Genomic DNA, 23,649 nt, shown 5'->3' with positions numbered 1-23,649 from the left:
TTACACCTACATGATGATTCCCAAAGAGCTATTAGCTGAAAACCTGCCATATCTCAGCGTGTTGTGCAGTGTGTCCTTTAAAAAATGAAAAAAGTGGACAAGTAGAGGACAAACAAAGAAGTGGTAGACCTAAAAAACTACCTACAGCAGATGAAGAGTATCTGAAACTCATGATCTTAAGAAGCAGGAAAAAATCTGGAAAAGACCTAGCTGGACCTTCAAGTGATCCATCTGTAAAAGTAAAAGAGTAGCTGTAAGTCATTCCTAAAGCCTCCCCAGAGCCTGGACCTCATTACTGAAGCTTTTTGGGATCAAATTGAGAGAGAATTGAACAAAAGGCAGCCGACATCCAAAGATCTCAAACTTTCAAACAAACATTATATTTTCCTAGCGAAATATAAAGAAGTGAGAGGTGGCTCAAGAGTTTTGCACACTCATAAAATAAATGAATAGCAACAAAATTTGTTGATAAAACTGTGTAATTATATAGAGATATAGCCCTCTTGGATATTTAGATAACAGCTGAGTTGTGACAATGTGTTTTACACATTACAACCCTCTTGCCCCTCTTTTTTTCAACCCAAAACTGACCTGCCAGACTGTGAGAAGCTTTAATTTAATTATTATGAACACTCTCTCCCATAGCTACATGGCACCGAAGTAAGGCCATAGTCTGTGTAGACTGTAAGCCTGTTTTGTATGGAGCCTCTCTGCTAAGTGTGTAGAAGAATAAGTAGTTGGCTAGAGAATTAACAGTTTCTGTTAACTTAACTAATAGAAACACATCTCCTTATGTATGATTTTGCACTGTTTTACTGAAGTAATTTTTTAAACACTAGCTTGAGCTTGTTATGTTCAGTTTTGACCCACAATGTTGTTCTCACTAATTTGCATAAGACCTGCCATAAATTTAATGTAAAAATGAATCTTACCAGCTGAGAAAATGTTGCTCAGTAAATCTCCAACCTGCAGGGAAAAAAAAACAAAAAACAGACAGTTTGGCTGGGGGTGAGGTGGGGGGTGGAGAGTGATGACTCATGCACGCAGTAGAGGTCCCTCCCTTTCCACTTTTTTCAGTGTCCAATCATTTTTTTCACAGCTGTCACTCACTGCCTCCAAATCAAATCCTCACAATGCCTTATGTACTTTATTTGCAAGGTCTAGAACATTTGAGGTAAGAAACAATGCAGCTCACATCATTTTATTACACAGATTGTAGCATGATAATATGATTGTTCTGAAATACACGTAATAGTCCTGTGAATCCTGGACATGTTGTTTATGTTGTGCCAACAAAATTTGACTCAAAAATCCATAAATAAATTTCCTTGTGCTTCAGGATGAAAGTTTAAATTGCTACTTCATAAACATAGACATGTTTATATAAAACTATGTTTTGATTTGAAAAACACTGGGAAAAAAGCTATATTAATTTGCCATTTTTAAAATTTAATTGCTTTCAGATTACTTCTTCAAAACATAAGCAGCATATAACCCAACAGAGAGACTAATCGCTGCACCGGGTTGCCCACGTACAGTAAATATTGAGTTATTGTCTCATAGTTTGAGAGAAGATACAAGTGTCTGCTATCCCCATTTCTCCAGAGAGCTACCCAGCACAACTGTAGTGTAAGAGCCAGTCTCGGGACTCCTTGAAGTGAGCGGATGCTTGACATGGGCTTTATGAGCTTTATGTAGAGGAGGACAGGGACTGGGGGTTTTCCTCTTTGCAGTCAAGTTTTTATTGAACATTTTAACAAATGTACATACAGAACAAAGGCAGACTCTGCATGAATTATGTGAAAGTAATAGTGAGGGGGAAAGAAGACCAAATAAAGTGGGAAGATTAAGAGATTGTGACAGGTTTTGGGAATGTTATGGTGTTTGACGAGGTGGGTAGAGTACTACAAGAACCTCCATAAATCGGCAGCTGTACACGAAGCTTTAAAACTACTCTAGTTAAAACCATTAATCCCAAAAGATGAGATCCAAAAAAGAAGCAACGTGATGTCAAAGTGACTGTGACCCTAAATAGTCGCGCTTAATCCCAGCTCTGCGCTCATGGCCTGCTGCAGTGCAGTTTTGGGTGATAACACCATCGGGTAATTAGGATTCTGCACACTGTTTCCAAATACATCCTCAGCCTCTCGGAGCCCTGCCTTCTATAAATGTACTAAATTATGCTTTCTTGACAGCAATTTTTGCCACCTGTTTAGTTTACCTGAACTAGGGGACGTTCCTGGTGGTCCCAGGATCAGCACCTTGGACAGCGATCATGACAAAGTTATGAAGACAATGTAAAATAAAATTTAAAAAAAATTATATCCACATGGTTAGGAAGCACAAAGATCAATTAATACTCCTGAACCTTTACCACAACTGATCAGAATATTATTTTATTATCATCATGGAACTCAAGACACATAAAATCATATGAACCCTGGTCCCATTATTGGAATCGTAACGGGAAAAAAATTAAAAGTCATATGAATTAAAAAATAAATGTTATTAAGTTAATGTTATTCAGTAATATGACAATAAATTTCTCAAATACTTAAGTGACACAGACCTGTCGTTGACCATCTGACAACCACCAGTTGCCAGGGAAAAGTGTGCATTCTCTGACCGGTTGTGAGTGGTTGTTGATGGTAGCTTGATGTCACAGTGAACATCTAGAGACCAGTCAGTGACCCCTCCTGGTAACTACCAGGCACTAGAGGAAGGTTTGTATTCCATGAACTGCTGGCGAGTGGTTGCTAGAGGTGGTCACTAGAATGAACTTGGTGACAAAGAGATAAATGCACCAAAAACCTTGTAATGGCTTTGTTCGCTATCAGGTTTCCACAGTCATTAGAGTCATTATAGAAGACATGAACTTGTCTGCAAACACTTGCCAACTGCTTGCCAAGTGGTACTGAAACTTGAGTGTGATACAAACCAGAAGGTGTGCCTTACCACTGCTACCAACACTTTTCAGAAAGTGCAAATTTTACTTTGAAGGTGAATGCTTTCCACTTCTGCCTTTCCAAAGGCAGAAATATTTGTGTTGTTAGTTTCTGTTGCACTTTTTCAAGTTTCACTACAGCTTGGAGAGTAAATGCCAAGTATTTGCCGAAAGTCAGCGTCTTCCTTGCCAATAACTGGTGACCACAGAAACATCGCAAGGTTTTCAGTGAAGGTATCCTCTTTGTGACCTGTTTCCCCTGGTGACATCAAGTAACTTATGTCAACCACTCACCAACTGGCTGGGAAGCACACATTTGCTGGGGGTCTAGGGCTTTGTGACTGAGACATACGTTATGTAGTGGTTTCTTCCAAAAAAAAAAAACATGGTTTTGCTTGTGTCTTATAAAATCTAACAAATTATTCTTTTGTTTTGTTTTTGATTTTTTTTTTTTTTGTTATACATTTGCAGGATGTTTGCAGGATGTTTGCAGGATGTTTCCAGGAGTTGCCCCTTTCTGTTTTTTTCCAAGAAGGTTCTGACAGTTTGTCAATTCTAATTTGATTTGTGACAATTTTATCTCCTTTTCAATTTTGTCCTGCAAACTTATTTTTTGACTGGCAAATTAGCCACATAATCATTTGGTGTGTTTAGCTTTGACTTTAATGATGATTGATCTGTTACAGTAAATGTAGAGATGGTTTATTTGGTGAAGGAAAGCTGCAGGGACACCCATAATTTTTGAGTACACTGCTGCCATGAACTAATTAAATTGTTAATTAAATGAAATATTCACTTTATTTAATTTTTATTACATATAGACTTTCAATTTTTTGAAGTCTTATATTGGATGGGAATTTTCTGTTCCTGGCAGTTGTGCTGTAGTTGATGGAAAATTTGAGATTATTGTGTGATTTTTTCTCTTTACATGTCTAAAGAACTGCTGCTTCTGTTGGTTTGTAAACTTTGAAATTTGAGAGTATTATTGGTCTAGAGATTTTTTGCGAGGGCACTTTTCTAGAAGTACAGATCAGTGTTATTCTTCTTGACTTTATCAGCCCACCAGCTTCACTCTCCTCCTCGGAATGATTATCCCATTTTAAGTAAGCATACATTACTATTAGGAGGCAACTGGTCTATTGTTTACATCAGCTTCGTCTTTGTATTTGACTGCATTTTATTGTATATTACAGTGTGCAGTGTGTTGCTCTATGTGTCCAACTCAAAGATGTGAGTGTAAAAACTGCAAGAATAATGTTAAACTTAATAAATATATTGTATTCTGTGTTTATCAAAATATTTTATATTGATAAATATAGTGCATTTGGAAAGTATTCACAGTGCTTCAGTTGTTCCACATTTTGTCATGTTGCAAAGTTAATTAAATTCACGGCCTTTGCCATAAGAATTGTGCTCAGGTGCATGACAGGATTGTATCGAGGTACGGATATGGAGAAGAGTAGAGACATACTTTTGTAGATGGGAGTTTGGAAAGTTTGGATCCACCGGTTATCGTCCTAGATGTGGTTGCCTGGCCAATCTGAGCCATTGTGATAGAAGGGTCTTAGTCAGGGAGTCTGACAGAGCTCCGGTGTTGGTCATTGCAGAGAGGAGAACCTTCCAAAAGAACAACAATACTGTACTACTCCAGCAATCAGGCCTGTATGGTAGAGTGGCCAGATAGATGCCAGTGCTCAGTAAAAGGCAAGGCAAGCTATTCGAAGTACTTTAGAAGCGAAAGGAGACAAACGCATTAAAATGAGAAAACAGCACATGACGGCTTGGTTACCAAAACTCTCTGGTCTGATGAAACACAGAACTCTTTGGCCTGAATGTCAAGTGTCATGTCTTGAGGAAACCAGGCACCACTCATCACCTGTCCAATATCATTCCTACAGTGTAGCATGGTGGTGACAGCATCGTGCTGTGGGTTTTTTGGCAACAGAAACTGGGAGTCAGGATTGAAGAAAAGATGCAGCAACATAAAGAGACATCCTCCACGATAACCTCCTCCAGAGTTCTCTGGACCTCTGACTGAGGCAAAGGTTCATCTTCCAACAGCACACAGGCAAGATAACAAAGGGACCACTCTATGAATATCCTTGAGTGGCTCAGCCGGATCCCAGACTTGAACCCGATTGAACATCTCTAGAGATCTGAAAATGGCTTGACACTCCCCATCCAATGTGATGGAGCTTTAGAGGTTCTGCAAAAAAGAATGGGAGAAACTGCCCAAAAATAGGTGTGCCAAGCTTGTAGCATCATACTTAAAAAATACTTGAGGCTGTAATTGCAGCCAAACACAGTACTGAGCAAAGACTGTATGTATGTACAAACACTTATGTACAGGTTATATTTTTAATTTTTAAATTTTTAATAAATTTGCAAGAATCTCAAGCAAACCTTATTAACTTTGCCACTGTGTGGTATTGGGTGTATAATCTTGAGGTGAAAAATGAATTGAATCCATTTTAGAATAAGAATGTAACATGACAAAGTGTGGAATAAGTGAAGCGCTGTGAATACTTTCCAGAGTCAATGTATCATGGATTTCATTTTTCTCTACAGATTCCGTAAATAAGCTGCTGTGTGTTCATGGCTTTATGAACATTAATGGCAGTTTTCCAGCCTTACAGCAAGGTGACGTAAGGAAGAACATAAAGCCACTTAACCATCCAGGGACAGATTGTGCCTAAAATTTGCTATATATGGTGAGGGGAGACACTATGACAAACAGACTAGCCAGCTTCCTGAAATTGTTTAGATAGTTTTCCAGTATGTCCTCTGCCTTGTGCAGCACTAACAACTACACACATTTGTAGACCAATAGCCATGCCCTGTAGCAGCTATTCCAAAAAAGGGATGTCTATAAAAAAAAAAAAAAAAAAAAAAAAAAAAAAAAAAAATTGGCTTAAAAAACAACCCAAGAATGTTGTTTTATTAATGTCTTAGTTGGCAACTTTCCCAAGAAAGAAAGAATTTGACAAAAGTCCAACATTTATCATGTGAAGCTATTTTTTCAGACTTTATTTATGTTAAAACTCTGATAGTGGGTTTTGACTCAGTTATCTTCACTTTGAGTATACATGGCTGACACTGAATGCTACAGCACATGCACTGTGTCTGTGCAGTGCAGGGTAATGCTAATCTCTGATACTGTGTGACTCTTCATCTCTTCTTTTTCCCAGTAACATTTGTCCCAGGGGAATATCTTTGAGTTGATGTTGCAACTTCTGCACAAATCTTTTCAGCGGTATTTTGTTATTGATTGGATCCAGATTGGTGCTGAGGAAACAAAAGTAGAATGGTGACAGTTATGAAAATGTAATAAACATTCTTGTTATTAGTGCTTTTTTTTTCCCATTTATGGGTTTGTTTTATAATTTGAGTCAATAATAATAATATTGATTGAGTATATTCAGATAATATGCTCACCAACCACTTCAATAAGTACACTGTACTAGTACTGGGTTGCGCCCTCTTTTTCTTGTAGAACTGCCTTAATTCTTTGTGCATAGATTGAACAGGGAAACTTTGCTCAGAGACTTTACTTCACATTGACATGACAGCATCACACAGTTGCTACAGATTTGATGCAAATCTCCTGCTCAACCACATCCCACAGGTGCTCTGTTGGACTTAGATCTAATGTCTGTGGAGGCCATTTGAGTACAGGAAACCAGCTTGAGATGATTTGAGCTTTGCGCTATCCTGCTAGAAGCAGCAATCAGACACTATGGTCCTAATGGAATGGACATAGTCAGCAGCAATACTCAGTTGGACTGTGATGTATTTTTTATGTTCAGTCGGTATTAACAGGACCAAAGTGTGCCATGAAAATATGTCCCACACCATTACACCACCAGCCTGAATCACTGATACAAAGGTGGATATATTAATGACCTTCCTTGTCATGTTGTTTACACTAAATTCTACCATCTTAATCTGGCTGCAGAAATTGACTCATCAGACCAGGTAATGTTTTTTCCAATCTTCTATTGTCCAGTTTTGATGAGCCAGGACAAATCAGTAGCATCGATTTTCTGTTGTTAGCTTGCAGGACCTGATGTGGTCTTCTGCTGTTGTAGCCATGGGTTTGATGTTTGTGTACTCAGAGATGTTCTTCTGCATACCTAGTTTGTAATAAGTAGTTCTTTACCGTTGCCTTTCTATCAGCTCAAAGCAGGCTGACCATTCTCCTAGATAGAGGTGTATCTAATCAAATAGCAAATCAGTGTATTTAAAAACACACCATGTAGTCATTTTGGAATTTAGAATAGTCATAATGGTCACAATAAGATATGTCTCTTAAATGTCTCTTAAATGTAAATGAGAAGTACTTTAGTACTTCTACATGCGCTTCACCTTGTTAGTCATTTTCTATTATTTGTATACTATCTAGACATTTACAAATGATGACATTTAGATAAGTAGAATTCATTGTTTCAGGACTATCAGCAAGATTTAATGGAGATAATCTGTTTATTCATTTTGACGTTTAACTTTGGGCAGAAGTGGACCACAGGAAGACCGAGGGTTTGGCCAATAGATTAGACCAGACCAGGTTTGAACAGCTGTGCATAAAGGTCATCCATTAAGGATCCAATTTCTCTCACATTTTTAGATGCTAGATGTAAGCAAGGGAATGGAGCAAACAGAACTGTAATAGTTTATATTTTAGCTTTTAATCCTTTAAAAGTAAGAGCAAAACCGAAACCTCATGCCACTGGAATAGCGTCATGAGTTAATTTCCTTGCCTGAGTTTTGACAAAGTTTGTCCCCTGCTGTGCCACTTTTTTTTTCTCCTTTCTTTACAAAATTCCCATCATTAATTTGTGTTTCTGAAAAGGATACTTAACCTTGCATAGGCACTTCTGAAAAAGTCTGGCCTTCTTGATGTCTTCTAAGTGCCTCTAACATGATTTGCTCATTCTCAGGCTATAAATGACCTACAAACTTGAGACGGGTGTTATTGTTGGCAGATGAACTACTGCTGTTTTTGCGTGCATAGACGTGTCTTGTCTTAACTAGCTCAAATACCTCCTCGAGCACATTTATTTAAACTTGTGCCAAAAGAGGGCAAGCGGTGCTGAATAGATGAGGAATGAAAGTATTTGTTGTAACTTTGCAGCATTCCTTTAACAAAAGAGAGATTAGTTCAACATACGCAGAGGCAGGAGACTTCTGGCAAAGAGTTTTGTCAACAGTTTTGTGCTTCCCTATCACTTGTTCATTCTCACTCGCTCACTCATTCACCCACACTTTAAAAAAAATATATATATTTTTTTTTTTACTCACTCTCAGTCCACTTGTCATATGTTAAGTCCACTTTAAGTTTAGGTAGGTGAGTCATGTATGTGTGTCAGACATGAGTGATCACCATCAAGATAATATCATGTCTGCTTTCACTGGCCATCTGTGTTGGACACATTTGCCTCCTACCTGGTGAAGTTAAAGTCAAAACGTGTGTGGAAGCAGTAATGAAACAGACAGTTTGAGGCTGTGCTGCGGAGGTTCGGGCGTGAGATACAGTTGGAACATAGCAGTGAGATTTTATGTCCAGTCAAGTTCACATTGGCCAGATGTGTAGCTATCAGACTATTCTCTACAGCCACCAAATCCCGCATTATTACCACTGATTATATCAGGGTTTCCACACGAATCATTCTGTGCTCTCATCCTGTAAACCTGCTAAAACTGGGCACACTTGTGTCTCGCCATGAACTTTGTGTGACAGAGAAAGAAATGCAAACCGGTTACCTCCACTCTTGCCATGGCAACGGACGCGACAAGAAAAGCGATCCTGTACCTGTGTATCTGTCTCCCAAATGGTCTGTGTGTTAGTGTAACAAGATCTGAAAAAACTCCCCTCGATGACATTTTAGATCCCCCACTGTAACTGACCTGGGCTGGGGAGTCACAAGTAGGATTTAGGTGAGTACTCAGGCTTCTCTCAGGTTCCTGTTTGTCTTTTCCTAATGAATTCAGCCATAAGAAAGCTCCAGATAAGGCCCATTTTTTCCACATGGCCAGGATATCATATACTGGTGCACGAGCTGTTTTTTGTTTGCTTGATGCAAAAGCTTTATTTTTTAGATATGTATGTAAAATATCTCTCTTTGATTTGACATATGAACTGATGAAGCATTTGTCATTTTACTTTGAGAAAAAAAGTGCTCATTAAAAATGCTGTGGGATGACTGCTGAGGTGTCCTGCATTATAGCACCTTGCTGCTTCACTGTTGGACTGCACCACTCGGCCACTCCTAACTCTCCTGTTCCCTCTGCTGGGAAAGGCAGATATTGCACACTCCAGACGAAGTACAAAACGCAGACTTGGAGTAAGTAATTTTGTTTTAAAGATCATTCTTTGCATTGCATTACCGAGAATCACCTGCGTCTTGCTCTGGTTTGATTCCAGTCTGCCGCATTCTCTGCAAAAGGCATGGCCTAGGTGAAAGCCTTGCTGAAAACCCCTCGGTATAAAATATTGTGAATGAGTCATTCCCAAGTTTGGTGTTAATCATCATTTCAAACGCCAAACCTATTATCACCAAATCTTTTCAAGAAGTTCTTGTGTCCATCTGGTGGCAGAAGTAGCAGGTTTGCTTTTCTTTTTCTTTTTTAAAGGGAGGGAGGAGGGTTTTTTTCCCTTCTTTCTTTTTTGCAGCAGCATTCAGGTCGTTTGAAAAAGCTTGTTATCCTCCAGCATAGGAACCAGATTTTTAGTTTACCTTGTAAATGACCTTGTAAACATAAGGCTTCCTTTTTTTCCCCTTTGGACATGCACTCAATTTTTAGGTTACTTTATTTGGTTTGTGCATGCGTGTGTTTGTGCGTGTGTGTGAAGGAGGCGAAACTTTCGCTGAACCTTGTACAGATGGAGTGTCTGTGCTTGGTGCAGTAGTTATTCAAACAAGAATTAATACTCAGCATTTGCATTTCCAGCTAACTGCCTCTAAGAATATTGAGCATCAGCTGTCTGTCTGTCATTTGAACTGGTGAAATAGATCAGCGTTACCTTTGTTCTTTCGGCCACAGCTCCCTCAAGATGTGACAAAAGATTGTTGTGACAAGTGCCTCACCCTCCAGCAGAGGACCAGTTTGTCTCCCGTTTGCTTGTGTCGACTGTTTGATAAAAGCCAGCCTACTTTTGCTGTTTGTGTTTCTGTTTTCGTTTTCCTTTTTTGTATTGAATAGCACAACAGGCAAGTTCATTATGCGTGTGACTCATCCCACTAGCCCACACCCCCTCCCCATCTGCTGCTGTGCGCTGGAAAGGAGAGGGAACCGCCATTGATCACTTCTTCCCTCACACATGCACGCACACACCCCACCTTCAACGTCACTATCGATCGACATGTTTAATGTTTTTGTGGGAAATAGCTGGCATTTCCTTTTTGTGTCCTTTTACATCTGTTCCCGACCATTTGCTGACATTATAATAAATCACGGAGCAGACATGTAGAAGATGAAAAGTAAAAGATAATCTAGCGAATTATTCAGACAGTGTCAGACCATTCAGACTGATTGAACATGCTGTGATTTCTTTTTTTCCTTTTTTTGTAGCAGGCTCAGTCAAGAATATATAAGGAAAAATGTCTGGATAGGAAAACTTTTCTTTTTTTTTTGCATGTCTTATTCAGTTGTTACAGCTGGTAACAGCAAAGACCCCGCAGAATGGTCGATAAGCATTACATATATCCTGCGTAAAACATTTCCTGACTGCCCCGCTCTCAATACTTGATTAATAAAATAAAAAAAACACTGACATCCACATATGAGATTATTTTGAAGTCGATGATTAATATTTTTAACAAACGTTCAAACACATTTTCCCTTCGTTTGTCTTCTCTTACAGTGCTTTAAAAAAAAGTAAAATAGAATAAGAGTTGGTTTATGGAGCAAACAGAAACTTGTGTGCTAAAAAACTGAGAAACATCACAATGAAATCAAGGCAATAGTTTTTTTCACTTTCTCATCTTTCTGACTTGGTCTTTCTTTACATCAAGAACTGAAAGACACTGTTCGTCGATGAAACAGTTTGCAGGTAGTGTATGCTGACTTCACAGCAGTTCTGCCCTTCCAAAAGGTCCAATCTGGTCCCCAGGCTGGCTCTGAAAAGTGTGAAAATTGCAGAAAGGAGGGTATACGTTGTTAAGAATGGATGACATTATGAGATTGGTTGTCTGAACTGTTAATTTAATCCGAGTCAGAGGTCTGAATCATCCTCACTTTTACAGTCTTCCTACTGACAAAGAAGTTTTTCATACCACACCAAAGAAAGGTGGTTAAACCACTGTGTCCTGCTGATGCATTATAGCACATATTGTTGAAACTGCACCTAATTTTGTTAAAACAGCGCATACTGTAAAGGAGTGGTGGAGATCGAATCGGCCTGCGTGCAGCCCGTGAACTGAGTTTGACTCTTCTGGTTTACAGGGATTCCTGCAGCCTTATTACTATAGTGCTTCCCTGCTGCACTTGAAACAAAGAGCACACTAACAGCGATTGAGCTGACTGTTAAGGCCATGACTTCACAACTAAATTGATGATGAGACACGATCCATTAGGGCCTGTCTGATGGTGTCTTGTACATGCATGCTGAGCACTAGTGTGCGTGTGCGTGTGTATGACACAATTATTGTCTATCAGCAGAACACTGCAATATCAAGGGAAAAGAAAGCAAAGAGGTTTATAAGTAAAAAAAAAAGACTGAGGTAAAGATCTCTTTAGGACAGACAAAACAGTGAGTAACCCTTTTAACTGGAAACTGGGGGCTGAATGTGTCTATAGCTTCTGAAATGATGATGCATGTCAAGTTTGCTTCACCACTGATAAACAGTACATATATGGTTTTTATTTAATCAGGTAATCTCTTGAATTGGATTGATAAGAAGGTTGGTAGAGATGAGAAAGATTCCTATGGGAGCGACTTGGGAGTGTTCTCTTCATCAAGGCGGTTATATGATGAAAGAGTCTGTTGTGTGAGGATTAAGGTCATGTGCATTAACATAATAACAGCACTTCCATTAATTTTGGTTCAGTTACCTTGAATTACGGGATTTGGTGAAGTGTTTATATTTGTTTTCAGGCATTTCTGTCACTGCAGGTATCAAAAAGCTTCTCAAAAAAGTTCTTACAGTATAATTTAGGCTCTAAGGCTAACATGAATACATTTGCATTAGCACATCGTCACATCCAGTTTATTAGAGCTTTGTTGCTGAAAACAACTGCCTCCTGCTGTTTAAAATGACTCTGATTTCCTGCAGGGGGAGTGAACTAAAGTTCAGGGAAGTTTTGAGCCGTCAAAGCAAAACAGTGGACTAAAGATGCTGTGGACTAAAAGCCCTCTGTAAAACCGATTGAAACTACAAAGTCAGGTGATAATTCTGTGTGAATTTGGGACTAAAAGCAAAAGAATAGCTATTGGTTTCAGTGAAACAGACACCTTATATGACTTAAGTAACATTTATATTTATTTATTAACATATATATTATATTTATATATTTATATAAAATGTATGCATTATGCAGTCCAGATCTTCATCTGGAATTTCTGGATTAGCATCCATCCATCCATCCATTTCTGGGTCAGCTGCCATGGTGTGAGAGGCGGGGTACACCCTGGACTGGTCACCAGTCTGGCACAGGACAGACAACCATCCACGCTCACATTCACATCAAGAGCCCAAAGTGAACACACGCAGACGGAGTGAGAGCATGCAAACTTCACTAGAGGTGTGAATCACCATACATCCCACGATACGATATTATCACAATACTTAACGCACGATACGATATTATTGCAATATTTTAAAATATTTTGCGATATTCAGATTCTGTACATAAAGGTAAACTTTATGAATATTCATTTTATCTAATATCAAAGTCTCACACTCAGTCTTTCTCTCATTTCAGTCAGTTTTATTGTTGACAAACTGAACGTTTGTATTACAGTTTAGTCCCAACTTAACTGAATGCAACCATCTGGTACAATTATAGCTATTCTGAACTATGCAATTTATGAAAACTATGCAGCCCATTCAGCAACTGAAGAACTTGAAAGTAAATTAAAACAAAATATAATTTTACATTAAATAAAAAAGTTTTAAACTTAATTAAAATAAAACATGTCTTAAATTAAAATAAGTAAACTGTCATGTTTATTGCTGCCAAAAAAAAGTTAAACACATTTGGACAGTGAAGGAATGTCAGGATTCTTGTTCAGAAAAAGGATCAACATGCTCTCAGCACAAAAACCTCTTTTGTAACAAAATATCGATTTCTGCTGTCCCTGTATTGATACATTATTAGCAAACAAAATATCACGATACTACATAGTATCGATTTTTTCCCCCACCCCTAGACTTCACACAGAAAGGTCCCAGCCTTGATTCAAACCCAGGAGTTTCTTAATGTGAGGTGACAGTGCTAACCGCCACGTTCATAATGATTAAACTTCTAATAAAAGCTCCACTAAGTTTACCAGAAATTGTCAATCAATCCCAGTTTACACAGCGTTATTGCCACAGGCTAAAGACTGTGCTAAAGAAAAATTTTGCCTGCTGAATGGCTAAGTTGCGCTCCCAGGCTTGTTGGTGCACTGAGTGTGGGTTCCCTGTCACAGCCAAGAAAGTTGCAGAATAAGGTTTGGGGGGAAATATTGTATTGTTTATTTGTAATGTATACATGACGAACTGTTCAATAAGCTACATTTTTCAGACATAGTTTGGAGAGATATTTGCCGACATTAAGGTTAAGATATGGTAAAATATTGGGCAGTCTGTCTCGGTTTTTGGCCAGCTTTTGCCCTTTAGTTTGAGACATTTTGAAATTACATTTATTTCATTATGATCAGGAGGTACTTTGGTACTTATAGGCCTTTATAATTGTGGCTTTAAAATAAGGGTTGGGCGACTGGACGAATATATCGACTATCTACGATAGGCTGAGCCTTTCACCGATTGTTTTTAGAAGAGCGATTTATTTATTTGCCCATGAGTATGTTTGCTAATAATGTTGGTTGAAGCTAAGAGAAGCAGTCAATGGAAAAAATAATAGGGCTCTTTAATGGCACCCTCTTCCATCTGCAAACAAATGCACCCTCCTCAGAGTGCGCCCAAATGCAGCGATTCATTTACTCAAATTCATAACAGAAAGAAAGAAAGGCAGTAGCCTATGTTAAAAAACAACAACATTTTATTTAAATAAAAAAACAACAACACAATGGTGGGGAGGGAAACAAACAGCAACTGCCTTCTTAAATAAATAAATAAATGAAGAATCCGAAAAGTAGCTATATTAATACTGAAACAAACAAGAAAAGAAGGTAAAATATTCCCTCCAAACAAAATGTATAAATTCTAAATGCGCAAATCCACGCATGATTACATTGCTCCACCCATGTGCGCCTGCACATGCCTTTATCGTCATTTATTGGACTGACGATTGTCGGTTGGAAAACTTTTACATATCGCCAAACCTTACTTTGAAACAAGTCCAGGTACAGGATACCTTGGATAAATGTTAGTTTTATATGTATATACTGAGCATGTTTACCTTGAACTTACGGCTTATGTAAATTTTAGCTTTAATGTTGTTAATCCATGAAATAAAAATACTTTTTATTAATTACAACACCCCTCAGTGTGTTGTAATGATCGTGAAATCACTTCCTTTTTAACGTCTTTATTGCTAAATTTGATTGCCCCGAACTGAATGTGAAAAATTCAAATGAATTCTTTTGAAGGCTTGGTCTGAGCTATAATGCATTCATACAGTGCTGTTAAAAGGTATTTTCCCCCTTCCTGTTTTCTTGTTTTTTGTTAAGTCTTTTAAAATGATAATTTCATTTATTAAGGTGAAACGATTATCCAAACTAGTCCTATGTGAAACGTAATTGACCCCTGTAGTTATGAATTAACTGTGACTAATCACATTTTTGTAAAATGGAGTTCAATCTCTCTTGCCACATCCATGCCTGCTTACTGCCAGATCTGTTGGATCAAGAAATCACTTAAATAGAACCTGTCTGACAAAGTGAAGGGTAAAAGATGTTAAAAAAGGACCAAAGTCACTGACATCTATCAGTCTGGAAGGAGTTACAAAGTCATTCCTAAGGGTTCGGAACTCCAGCTCTTATACACAAATGGAGAAAACTTGACTGGTGAACTTTCCCAGGAGCCAATCAAATTACTCCAAGAGTGCATCAATGACTCAGGAGGTCATAAAAGAGCCCAGAACAACAAAAACTGGAGGCCTCAGTTAAGGTAGTGTTCATAATACTGCAATAAGAAAGAGACTGGGTAAAAATGGCATTCATGAGACCATTTCAAGTAGAAATCCACTTCTGACCAAATGTTAATCGCCAAAACTTTTGGGAAAATACTCTTGGGAACAATGAGGCAAAACTTGAACAGTCAAACATGGTAGTGTGGTCTGGGACTGCTTTACTGCTTCAGGACCTGGACGATTTATTGTAATTAATGGAACCATGAATTTTGCTTTCTACCAGAAAATCCTGAATGTCCAGCTATCAGTTTGTTTCCTGAACTCAAGCACACTTGGGTTATGCAACTGAACAATGAAGGGAAACATACCACCAAGTCATCTCTCAATGGAAAAATAACACAAAATAAAGTCTTTTGGAGTGGCCTAGTCAAAGTCCAGACTTATATCAAGTTGTGATGTTTTGACATGATTTAAACAGCCCATTCCTAATCGAAAACCCTCCCCCTACCCAGAATTCAAACAATTCTGCAAGGATAATGGGGCCAAACTCAATGACTCATTGCACATTATGAACAACTCCTTGATTGCAGTTCTTGCCTCTGAGGTTAGCACAACCCATTATTAGGTTTTGGGGACAATTACTTTTTTCACACAGAGCCAGGTGGGTTGGGTTAACCTTTTTCCCCATTAATTAATAAAATCATCATGTAAAAAACTGCATTTTGTATTTACCATGGTAATCTTTGTGTAGTATTAAAATGTGTTTGATGATATAAAACCTGGACCTCATTTTTAAAAATCAGGTAAGTGCTTCAAAAGTTATGTGGATAAACACACTCTTTCACCTATTGTTGTTGGTACCATAGTTCTTGAGGTATAGACTTTAAACTTGATAAAGAGGCTGGGGAGTTCCCCCAATCAGAACTTTTTACCATACAGATCTAGATGGTGTCACAGACTAAAATGGAAGGTGACAATGTGTGAAAATGTGGGTGCCTATGCATGACACATGTCAGTGCACCACCGTGAGTTAAACACTTAAATGATGAACTAACATTGTGATGATAAAAGATGATTCACGTATATGGAGTCATGTTGTGAGAACTGTTCTTGTGCTTTCTCACATGTAGGTGGTGCTGGACATGACATTTGGAGGTGGTGGTCATACCAAAGCAATTCTGAGCACAGTTCCCGAAGTCACGGTCCTGGCCTTAGATCGAGATCCCACAGCAATTTCTCTGGCCCAGCAGTTAGCCAAGGAACACTTGTAAGTGATTTATTGAGAAAGATCAACTAGACCAAAGTTGAAGCTTCAAGCTACACACTGTTGAGACAAATGTTTATACCTTATCATGGCTAATGTTTGGCCATCAGTTTTTGTTGTTATAGCTGACAGCTTGACAGTTTTAAGCAGTGTGTGTGGTTTGTGGTCATTTCTTAAAGGATACTGTGGGTTTGATATACGGTGTTGCAGCTCTCCCTGTACTTTCTCACTTCTTCCCTGAGCCCGATCAAATACTGCTTGCCAAGATACAGCCCCTGAGTTCCACTGTCCAATCAGAGCCATTCGTCCTTCTTAACTTAAAGCTTTTCTCCCCCCACGCAAAGCTGGTGGGCCCAGCATGTAATTTGTCAGAGTAAGGGCCCACGCCTGCTGTGTGAGGGAGATGCTACCTCCCACAGAGGATCTATAAGTTACTGGTGGGGGGTGTGGGGGTTAAAAATGGAGAGAGAGAGAGAGAGAGAGAGAGAGAGAGAGAGAGAGGCAAAAAAAAACAAGAGAGAGAGAGAGAAAATGAAAATATAAGAGAGAGCAGGGAGACACAAGGACACAATGCCAGGGTGAGAGGGAGTGTGTGTGTGTGCATGAGCAAAGCGCGGGTGGATGAAAATAAGATGTTCCTAAGACCATGGCGTGGGAAGGAATCCTTTTACGTAGATTCTGGGGAAACCTCTCTCAAGGGAATCTGCCAGAGAAATGTGCCTGTGAGCGGGGAATGACAATTAAGAGAGAGAGAGAGTGAATGAGAACACTGTATTCTGTCAGCAGCAATATACCCCTGCTGTAAACTCTTCCACGCCTACTCGTGATGCAAGTTGAGAGAGGCTAGAGAAATCTAGCAATTAACCAATATTATTGGATGCCTGAGTAAAAGACCCTGGCAGCCCACGCAGTGCATCCACACAACAGGGTTAGAGGATTTTCTCTCTCCTCTGCACTCCTGTTTCTTGAGGAAAGTCTAACCTCAGTGCAAACTGTTGAGTTTCGGTGTCAGTCTGAACCCAGTTTTACAGCACAAAGAGAACAATTTCAAGTCCAAACATTTCAAAATCGTCAGCTTATGAAGGTAAATCTCTTTTCCCTGAATAATATTCACCCGTGTACTTAATGGGATTTGTCTCCTGCATGTTGAGCCTTGCTATTCTCTGCATCATTCTTCTTGTTGCTATGACTTCCCTCCACTCGAAGCTCTGCAGTAGTTGTGCCCACAGTACATGTTATAAATCTGAAAAGGCACAGCACGTCATTGAAAAGTCAAACATTGGATTTACATGTACATATATGGTGAAACTGACTGATATGAAGTGAGATCTGAACTGTTTGCATACTCTGTGCTCTTTGTTGATTTACACCGAATGCCATGTTGCCTGTCACATCATGGGTAGTAGGCTCTGAATGCTTTGACACATGAAGCCCATTTTCTTAGAGTTTGCCTGCACATATTGGCTCTCTGTCTTTATTTGGCTTATTTAAAATGTTTTCATAAGAACAGTTTCCCTCCTCTAAGGCTGTAGCGCTTTTCTGCTTTTGTTATTCAGTCGATCATTCTTTTTTTTATTTTTTCCTTTCCACTCTTATTCCACTCTTTCTTACTCTTGTTGTTTGTTTGAAGACCACTGCATGAAATGAAATTATATTTAAAGGTTTTACATTGGAGATTTGTCAGATCTGCAATTAAAGGTGAGCCTATAATAACATGTTGATGAATTATTTGGCACTTTCCTTTAGGGTTTTTACAATACTAGAATTTCAAACGGTAGAGATACCCTGGAAAATACTTACAATTTTCAATGCAATGGGGGAAAAATTAAAATCAATCATTTAAGAGGCGTCCATTTTTAACAATAGTTACAACAGTACTGGTTGGTGCAGATGTTTTCAGCTACAGCTAAGGCTGGGTGATATGACTTTAAGTTAAAAAAAATGACAATTCATGAAACATTTTCCCTCAATTAGGATTAATGAATATGAACAAACAAACCCACACACAGACAGGATATTTTTGTTTGTTAGTGTTGTAACAGATTGGCAGTATTACTTTTGGTCGTTAAAACTACAAAAAGTGTCCAAAAAACAGACACAGCATTTTGTATTTGGCAGAGGCCGCTTCAGTTGTGCTGTCAGCTCGGTGTTTGAGTTTGAATATTAACTGTCATTTTGGGAATAAAGTAGAAATTTCGAGATTAACACCCAGCTGAAGCTTTGCAGCTGCCAGCCACAGGTACACAACAATAGAACCCAGTTCATTCCTCAATGCAGGTGAGGCGTAATTGCTGATGCCGCTCTGTTTTGTCAGCTTCCCCGCAGCGGCGCCACAGACCACTCCCCACAACAGCATCACGTAGGTGTAATTTTTAACCAATATAAAACATGCTGACTTTTGTTTGGTTTATTTTATTACTGAAAAAAATAGCAACACCTTGGAGACCTACATTGATTTCATCTAGGCATTTTGCCATTTTTGTTGCTTTTTTTCATGGGTGAAGTCAACCAGAGCTTACTGGGAGAATAGTCCTGCATTACAACAGTGCAAGGACCAGTGCTATGCATTTAATGCATACAACTCACCAAAACACTTCACAATTCATAAAATGCACAAACTTGAATTTACGTCCTTCTAAGCTACCCAAGCTGTCGGTTTGGTCAAGTGTTTGTAAAATGTAAATGATGTAAATGTTCTCAGGCTACTTATAATAAGAAATGTTAGTTAGATTATAATATACAAGGAGTGACTGCCACAAAGACCTACTTTTACCTCCATCAGCAAACCATGCCAAAGAAGATGTTTGGTATCACTGCTAATAATAATAATGATAATAATAATAATGGCTGTTAATTGGCTCCAAAAAAATCTTTTTTAATTTCTCTCTTCATTCTTGCATGTCATCTCTTGTTTTGCTCTTCCCAGCTAAGTGTAATAGTGTTTGCATTGCTCAGTATAGCCCACACGTCGGCAGTTCTCTTTGTAACCGAGCGATAACCTCAATCAATCAATCAGTCGTACATCATAGACAACATGGAGGGAAGTGCTGATTTCCATGTTTAGAAACTCATGTCGTGTTCGCATTTCCTAACTATGGAGAAATGAGCTTGTCAGCCAGGAAGTAAAGATGATGAAATTAAAGTGGGGAAACAGGGGGGCAGGACAAACTTCACGATTCAATATTTTCCCGTGGCTTTAACAGTACATAAATAAGTCAGAGAGAAGTCTTTTATATCCATCTCTGGGTCATCTGGGGTAATTTAGTTAAAAATAAAAGAGTCATTTCTAAAGGCTAGCCTCTCTGTGTTTGTATCCCTCTTCGGTTTTTTCCTCCACTGGACTGTAGATATTTCCATCACCGGTCCCCTGCTGAAAGCAATCAATCACCATCTTGTCTTAGGCTTCAGTGACGCAGGTAAAGGAACTGAGCAGGTCAACACAAGGGAATATTTCAGGCTTGATTTGTGAAGAAGCAGCATGATGCTGAATGAGCATGCGCTCAGACTGAGGCTACTGTGAAGGCTGCTGATGTCCTCACCAATGGTAGCCTTAAATATTTAGTGAAGGAATGATTTCTGAAAAAAAAGATTCAGTACTGACCTCAGAAAAGGCAGAAAGAAAAATATCATTGCCACCTATTTTGACAGTTTGATGGATACAGTATAAAGCGTTTTGAGAAAGTATTTTATGAAAGAACTTAAATATAATATTAGAAAAGTATACCTATTTTTTTTTCAATTAATTAAAGGAAATGACTCACTCATAAGGTGCTCTTAATATCACCCCTAACATTTTAGAGCTTATAAAAGTAGTAAGTGGATAACTAAAAGTAATTCAAATTCAGCTTCACCATAGCGTGACTTTTTTTGTTTTCTTCACTGAAATGTGCATATTTGTCAAACACAACATGAAAAGATCTTAAAGGGGATTTAATCTAGACCCATTTGTGTTCAGGCAGAACACAAGGAAGACGTGGAGATGGTGTGAATGGATACAAGGTGAAATGAAAAGGCGCGATCAGATGCAAATTCACTCAGGGCAGTGCGACCTGGCAGGATAAAATATAGAAGATGAGGTTTCAGCTTCAACAAAAACCCCATATGGTTCATATTGCGGTCATTAGAATGAGAGAGATAAGAAAAAAGCTGAGATACTGGAGGGGAATAGTGCACAAGCCGAACTTCGTTCATCTCTAATGCCCCCCCCCCCCCCCCCCCCCCCCCCCCCAAAAAAAAAACCAAAACAAAAAAACAAACCCCCCCCCCCCCCACACACACACACACACACACACACACACACAAAGTGACAATTCATATTTTGTTTGTACTCTTTGTACTCTAATTAAAGTTGACTTGTTATATTATTACTGTATGACTGGAGGTGAAATGCAATCACCAGCCACTATTTTTTGGACAACATTTAGGTTTTGGTTACCAGTTTGAGTTGATTTGAGCTTTGGGAAGTGACGCATTGTCCTGGTTAATGCAGGATGATTCTAAAGAGATGGACATGGTCAGCAACAATACTCAGGTAGGCGTTGAAACAATGCTTAGTTGGTTCAAAATGTGCCAAGAAAATATCCTCCACACCATTACATAACCAGCACCAGCCTCGGCCATTGTCACAAGCGAGGATGGAGCCATGCTTTTATGTTGTTTATGCAATAATTTTCCAATCTTCTCTTGTCAAATTTTGCTGAGTCTTAGTGACTCTTAGCTAAGAACAGAAAGCTTAGACTGACTGGAGTGAACCTTAGTACGGTCTTCTGTTGCTGTAGCCCATCCGCCTCAAAGTTCACAGTCTTGCACATTCAGAGATGCTTTTCTGGATACCTTGTAACAAGTGGTTATTTGAGTTACTGCTGCCTTCCTTTTTTCAGACTATTTTGTGTGAACTCTAGAGATGTTTGTGTGGTAGAATGTGCAAAAAACATTCCAGTAGATCAGCAGTTTCTAAAATACTCAGACCAGCCATCTGGCATGAACTATCTGTTTATCTGTTATCTGTTGTCAAGCTCTGTTTTGCAACCATGCCATTTTCAGAGTCACTTCAGTCACCTTTCTTCTTCATTCTGATTCTCAGCAACTTTAGCAAATCAACTTGACCATGGCTACATGCCTAAATGCTTCACATTGCTGACATGTGATTGACTGACTAGCAGTGTTGGGACTAACGCGTTATTAAGTAACGCGTTACAGTAACTACGTTATTATTGTGGTAACGAGCACGGTAACTAGTTATTATGCCAAAATCAGGAACGCATTAGTGGGATTTAGATAGGGGTTGTTACTCGTTTCTTCGTGTGGTGGCTATCGCGGAGCTTCCACAGATTCAGTAACATTAGCAAGTGGTGGAGGCCAGCAGGTGGATGAGGGAAAGGGGAGGCAGGAGGAGGAGAGACCCGAGGCGGCCGCTGGTCTGAGTGTCAGGTGAACTGAACTTCAGGTAAGAAGTTATGACCTGCAGTCTATCTGGGTCAGATATATGCCAAGTTTCGGTGGAGTTTATTTTCGTTATGCTGACTTTTTCCGTACTGCGTACTAGCTAGCATGACAGAGTTTCTATACAGCTGGATGGGTGCTATAATGTTGATGTTGAACTTTATTTTGTTCATAAGGTTAGTTAGTAGAGTTGCCAACCGTCCCGTAAAAAACAGAATCTCGTATTCAGAGAAAATATTACGCGTTTCGTATTGAGGTGAAAAGGAACGCAGTTTGTCCCGTACTTCAGCTAGAATGGAAAAAGACACAAAGTTGGAGCTGCACAGCTGCTTCTTCTTCTCTCGTTCTTTCCCCCTCCCTCTCCTGTTGAAACTGATCAATGATCAGCTTTTCTCTCTTGTTTGTTTATCGCCCACTTTGCGCCAGAAAGAGGAAGCCAGCGGATGTTGCGCTAAACAACAGCAGTGCATTTAAGCTTTATCAGCTGTTGTTAGAATTTATTTAATATAAATTTTTAGTATCAGCTGATGTTTGCTGGAGCCACAGCCGTAAAAGTTTCTGGTCATGATGTCGGTTTGGTTATCTGGTAAGAGGGAAACATGAAGATGAAACCAGGAGATGTCCTTACTGAATCATGAGAGCTGAACAGGTGATGGAGAATCAGGTTTATCTTTTAGGTGACATAAATGAGTTGAAGGGAAGTTATGAACTGTTTCTGAGAGACAAATAACACCAGGATCCTTTTTCTACGTAGCTGACAGCTGGTAACTGTGCAGGGGCGGATCTAGCAAAGTTTTGCCAGGGGGGCCAGGTAGGGCATCAGAGGGGGGCACAAGGAAATACTTTTCTTTCTTATTCTCATTTAAAATATCTAGCTTTTAAAAAATAATTATCTGAATCTTACAACAAACGATTGATAGATTGATACATATATACCATCAAAACAGTGTACATCACTGTCACAACAGCGTTTGTTTTCATTCAAAGGCTTTATGACTTTTCCTATAATGGCGGGCCGGTCTCTAGTCAAAATGCCTGGGCCGATTTTTTTGTCCCAGTCCAGCCCTGTATGCAGCTCATCTGCAGTCTGGTGTTACCTACATCTTCCTATTCGGAAGGCAGAATTTCCGAGTTCTGAGTACAATCGAAAGCACCACGACTGCAGTTTTTGTGTTGGATGTAAAAAGCGCACCTGACGCTGTGACGTAGGCTAGAATCATGGCGGCGGTCAACAACGGTCCAGGCGTGGGATTTCTCTCGTGGAAATGTGCACATTATTATTTTTTTTCTACTGGTAGGTGGCACAGTGCACTTGTGGCAAGTAAGCAAGCTAGAAGACTGGCACTCTTGCTGGGTATCCAGCTACGGAAGCAACACATTAACAAGAGAATTCTGAGAAAAACCAAAGTTACTTTCCCTAGTAACTAGTTACTTTGAAAAGAAAGAATTGTATAAATTTACATTGTTTTAAAAAGTGGTACATGCTTAAAACGATAACTCAATATGAAGAATGTGAATGAAATTGGAGTTCATTGAAAAAGGATCCATTATAATTTTTTGTTTTATTTATTTTTATTTTATTTTTCTCCTTGTTACTATGTGGAGTGGTATATTCTGATTGTAAATTTGTTGTTTGGTTTGGGTTAGGACCAGAGATAAATGTTAATGTTAGTTTGTTCCCTGATTTTTGGTGCCCACTTGTAATATAAATTGGATTGTAGATAGGGGGCAGGGTTTAATAAGAATATTTTCTTCTTCCTGCTCC

General features: G+C 39.0%; 1 protein-coding gene across 3 annotated transcripts in view; it reads left to right on the top strand.

Annotated features, from left to right (window-relative positions):
- mettl15 (methyltransferase 15, mitochondrial 12S rRNA N4-cytidine) overlaps positions 1–23,649 on the top strand; it is a 65,693-nt gene that overhangs the window by 17,592 nt on the left and 24,452 nt on the right. For all 3 annotated transcript variants that reach the window (XM_085402731.1, XM_085402732.1, XM_085402730.1), the window contains exon 3: positions 16,309–16,445. In XM_085402731.1, coding sequence (XP_085258857.1) covers positions 16,309–16,445 — 137 coding nt within the window. The remainder of the gene's footprint in view (positions 1–16,308; positions 16,446–23,649) is intronic.

This window comes from Rhamphochromis longiceps, linkage group LG1, assembly GCF_057381845.1.
Source record: "Rhamphochromis longiceps isolate RC_006_pf linkage group LG1, R_longiceps_female_GT1.1, whole genome shotgun sequence".
Lineage (NCBI taxonomy): Eukaryota > Metazoa > Chordata > Actinopteri > Cichliformes > Cichlidae > Rhamphochromis > Rhamphochromis longiceps.
This window is presented reverse-complemented; position numbering and strand designations above follow the sequence as displayed.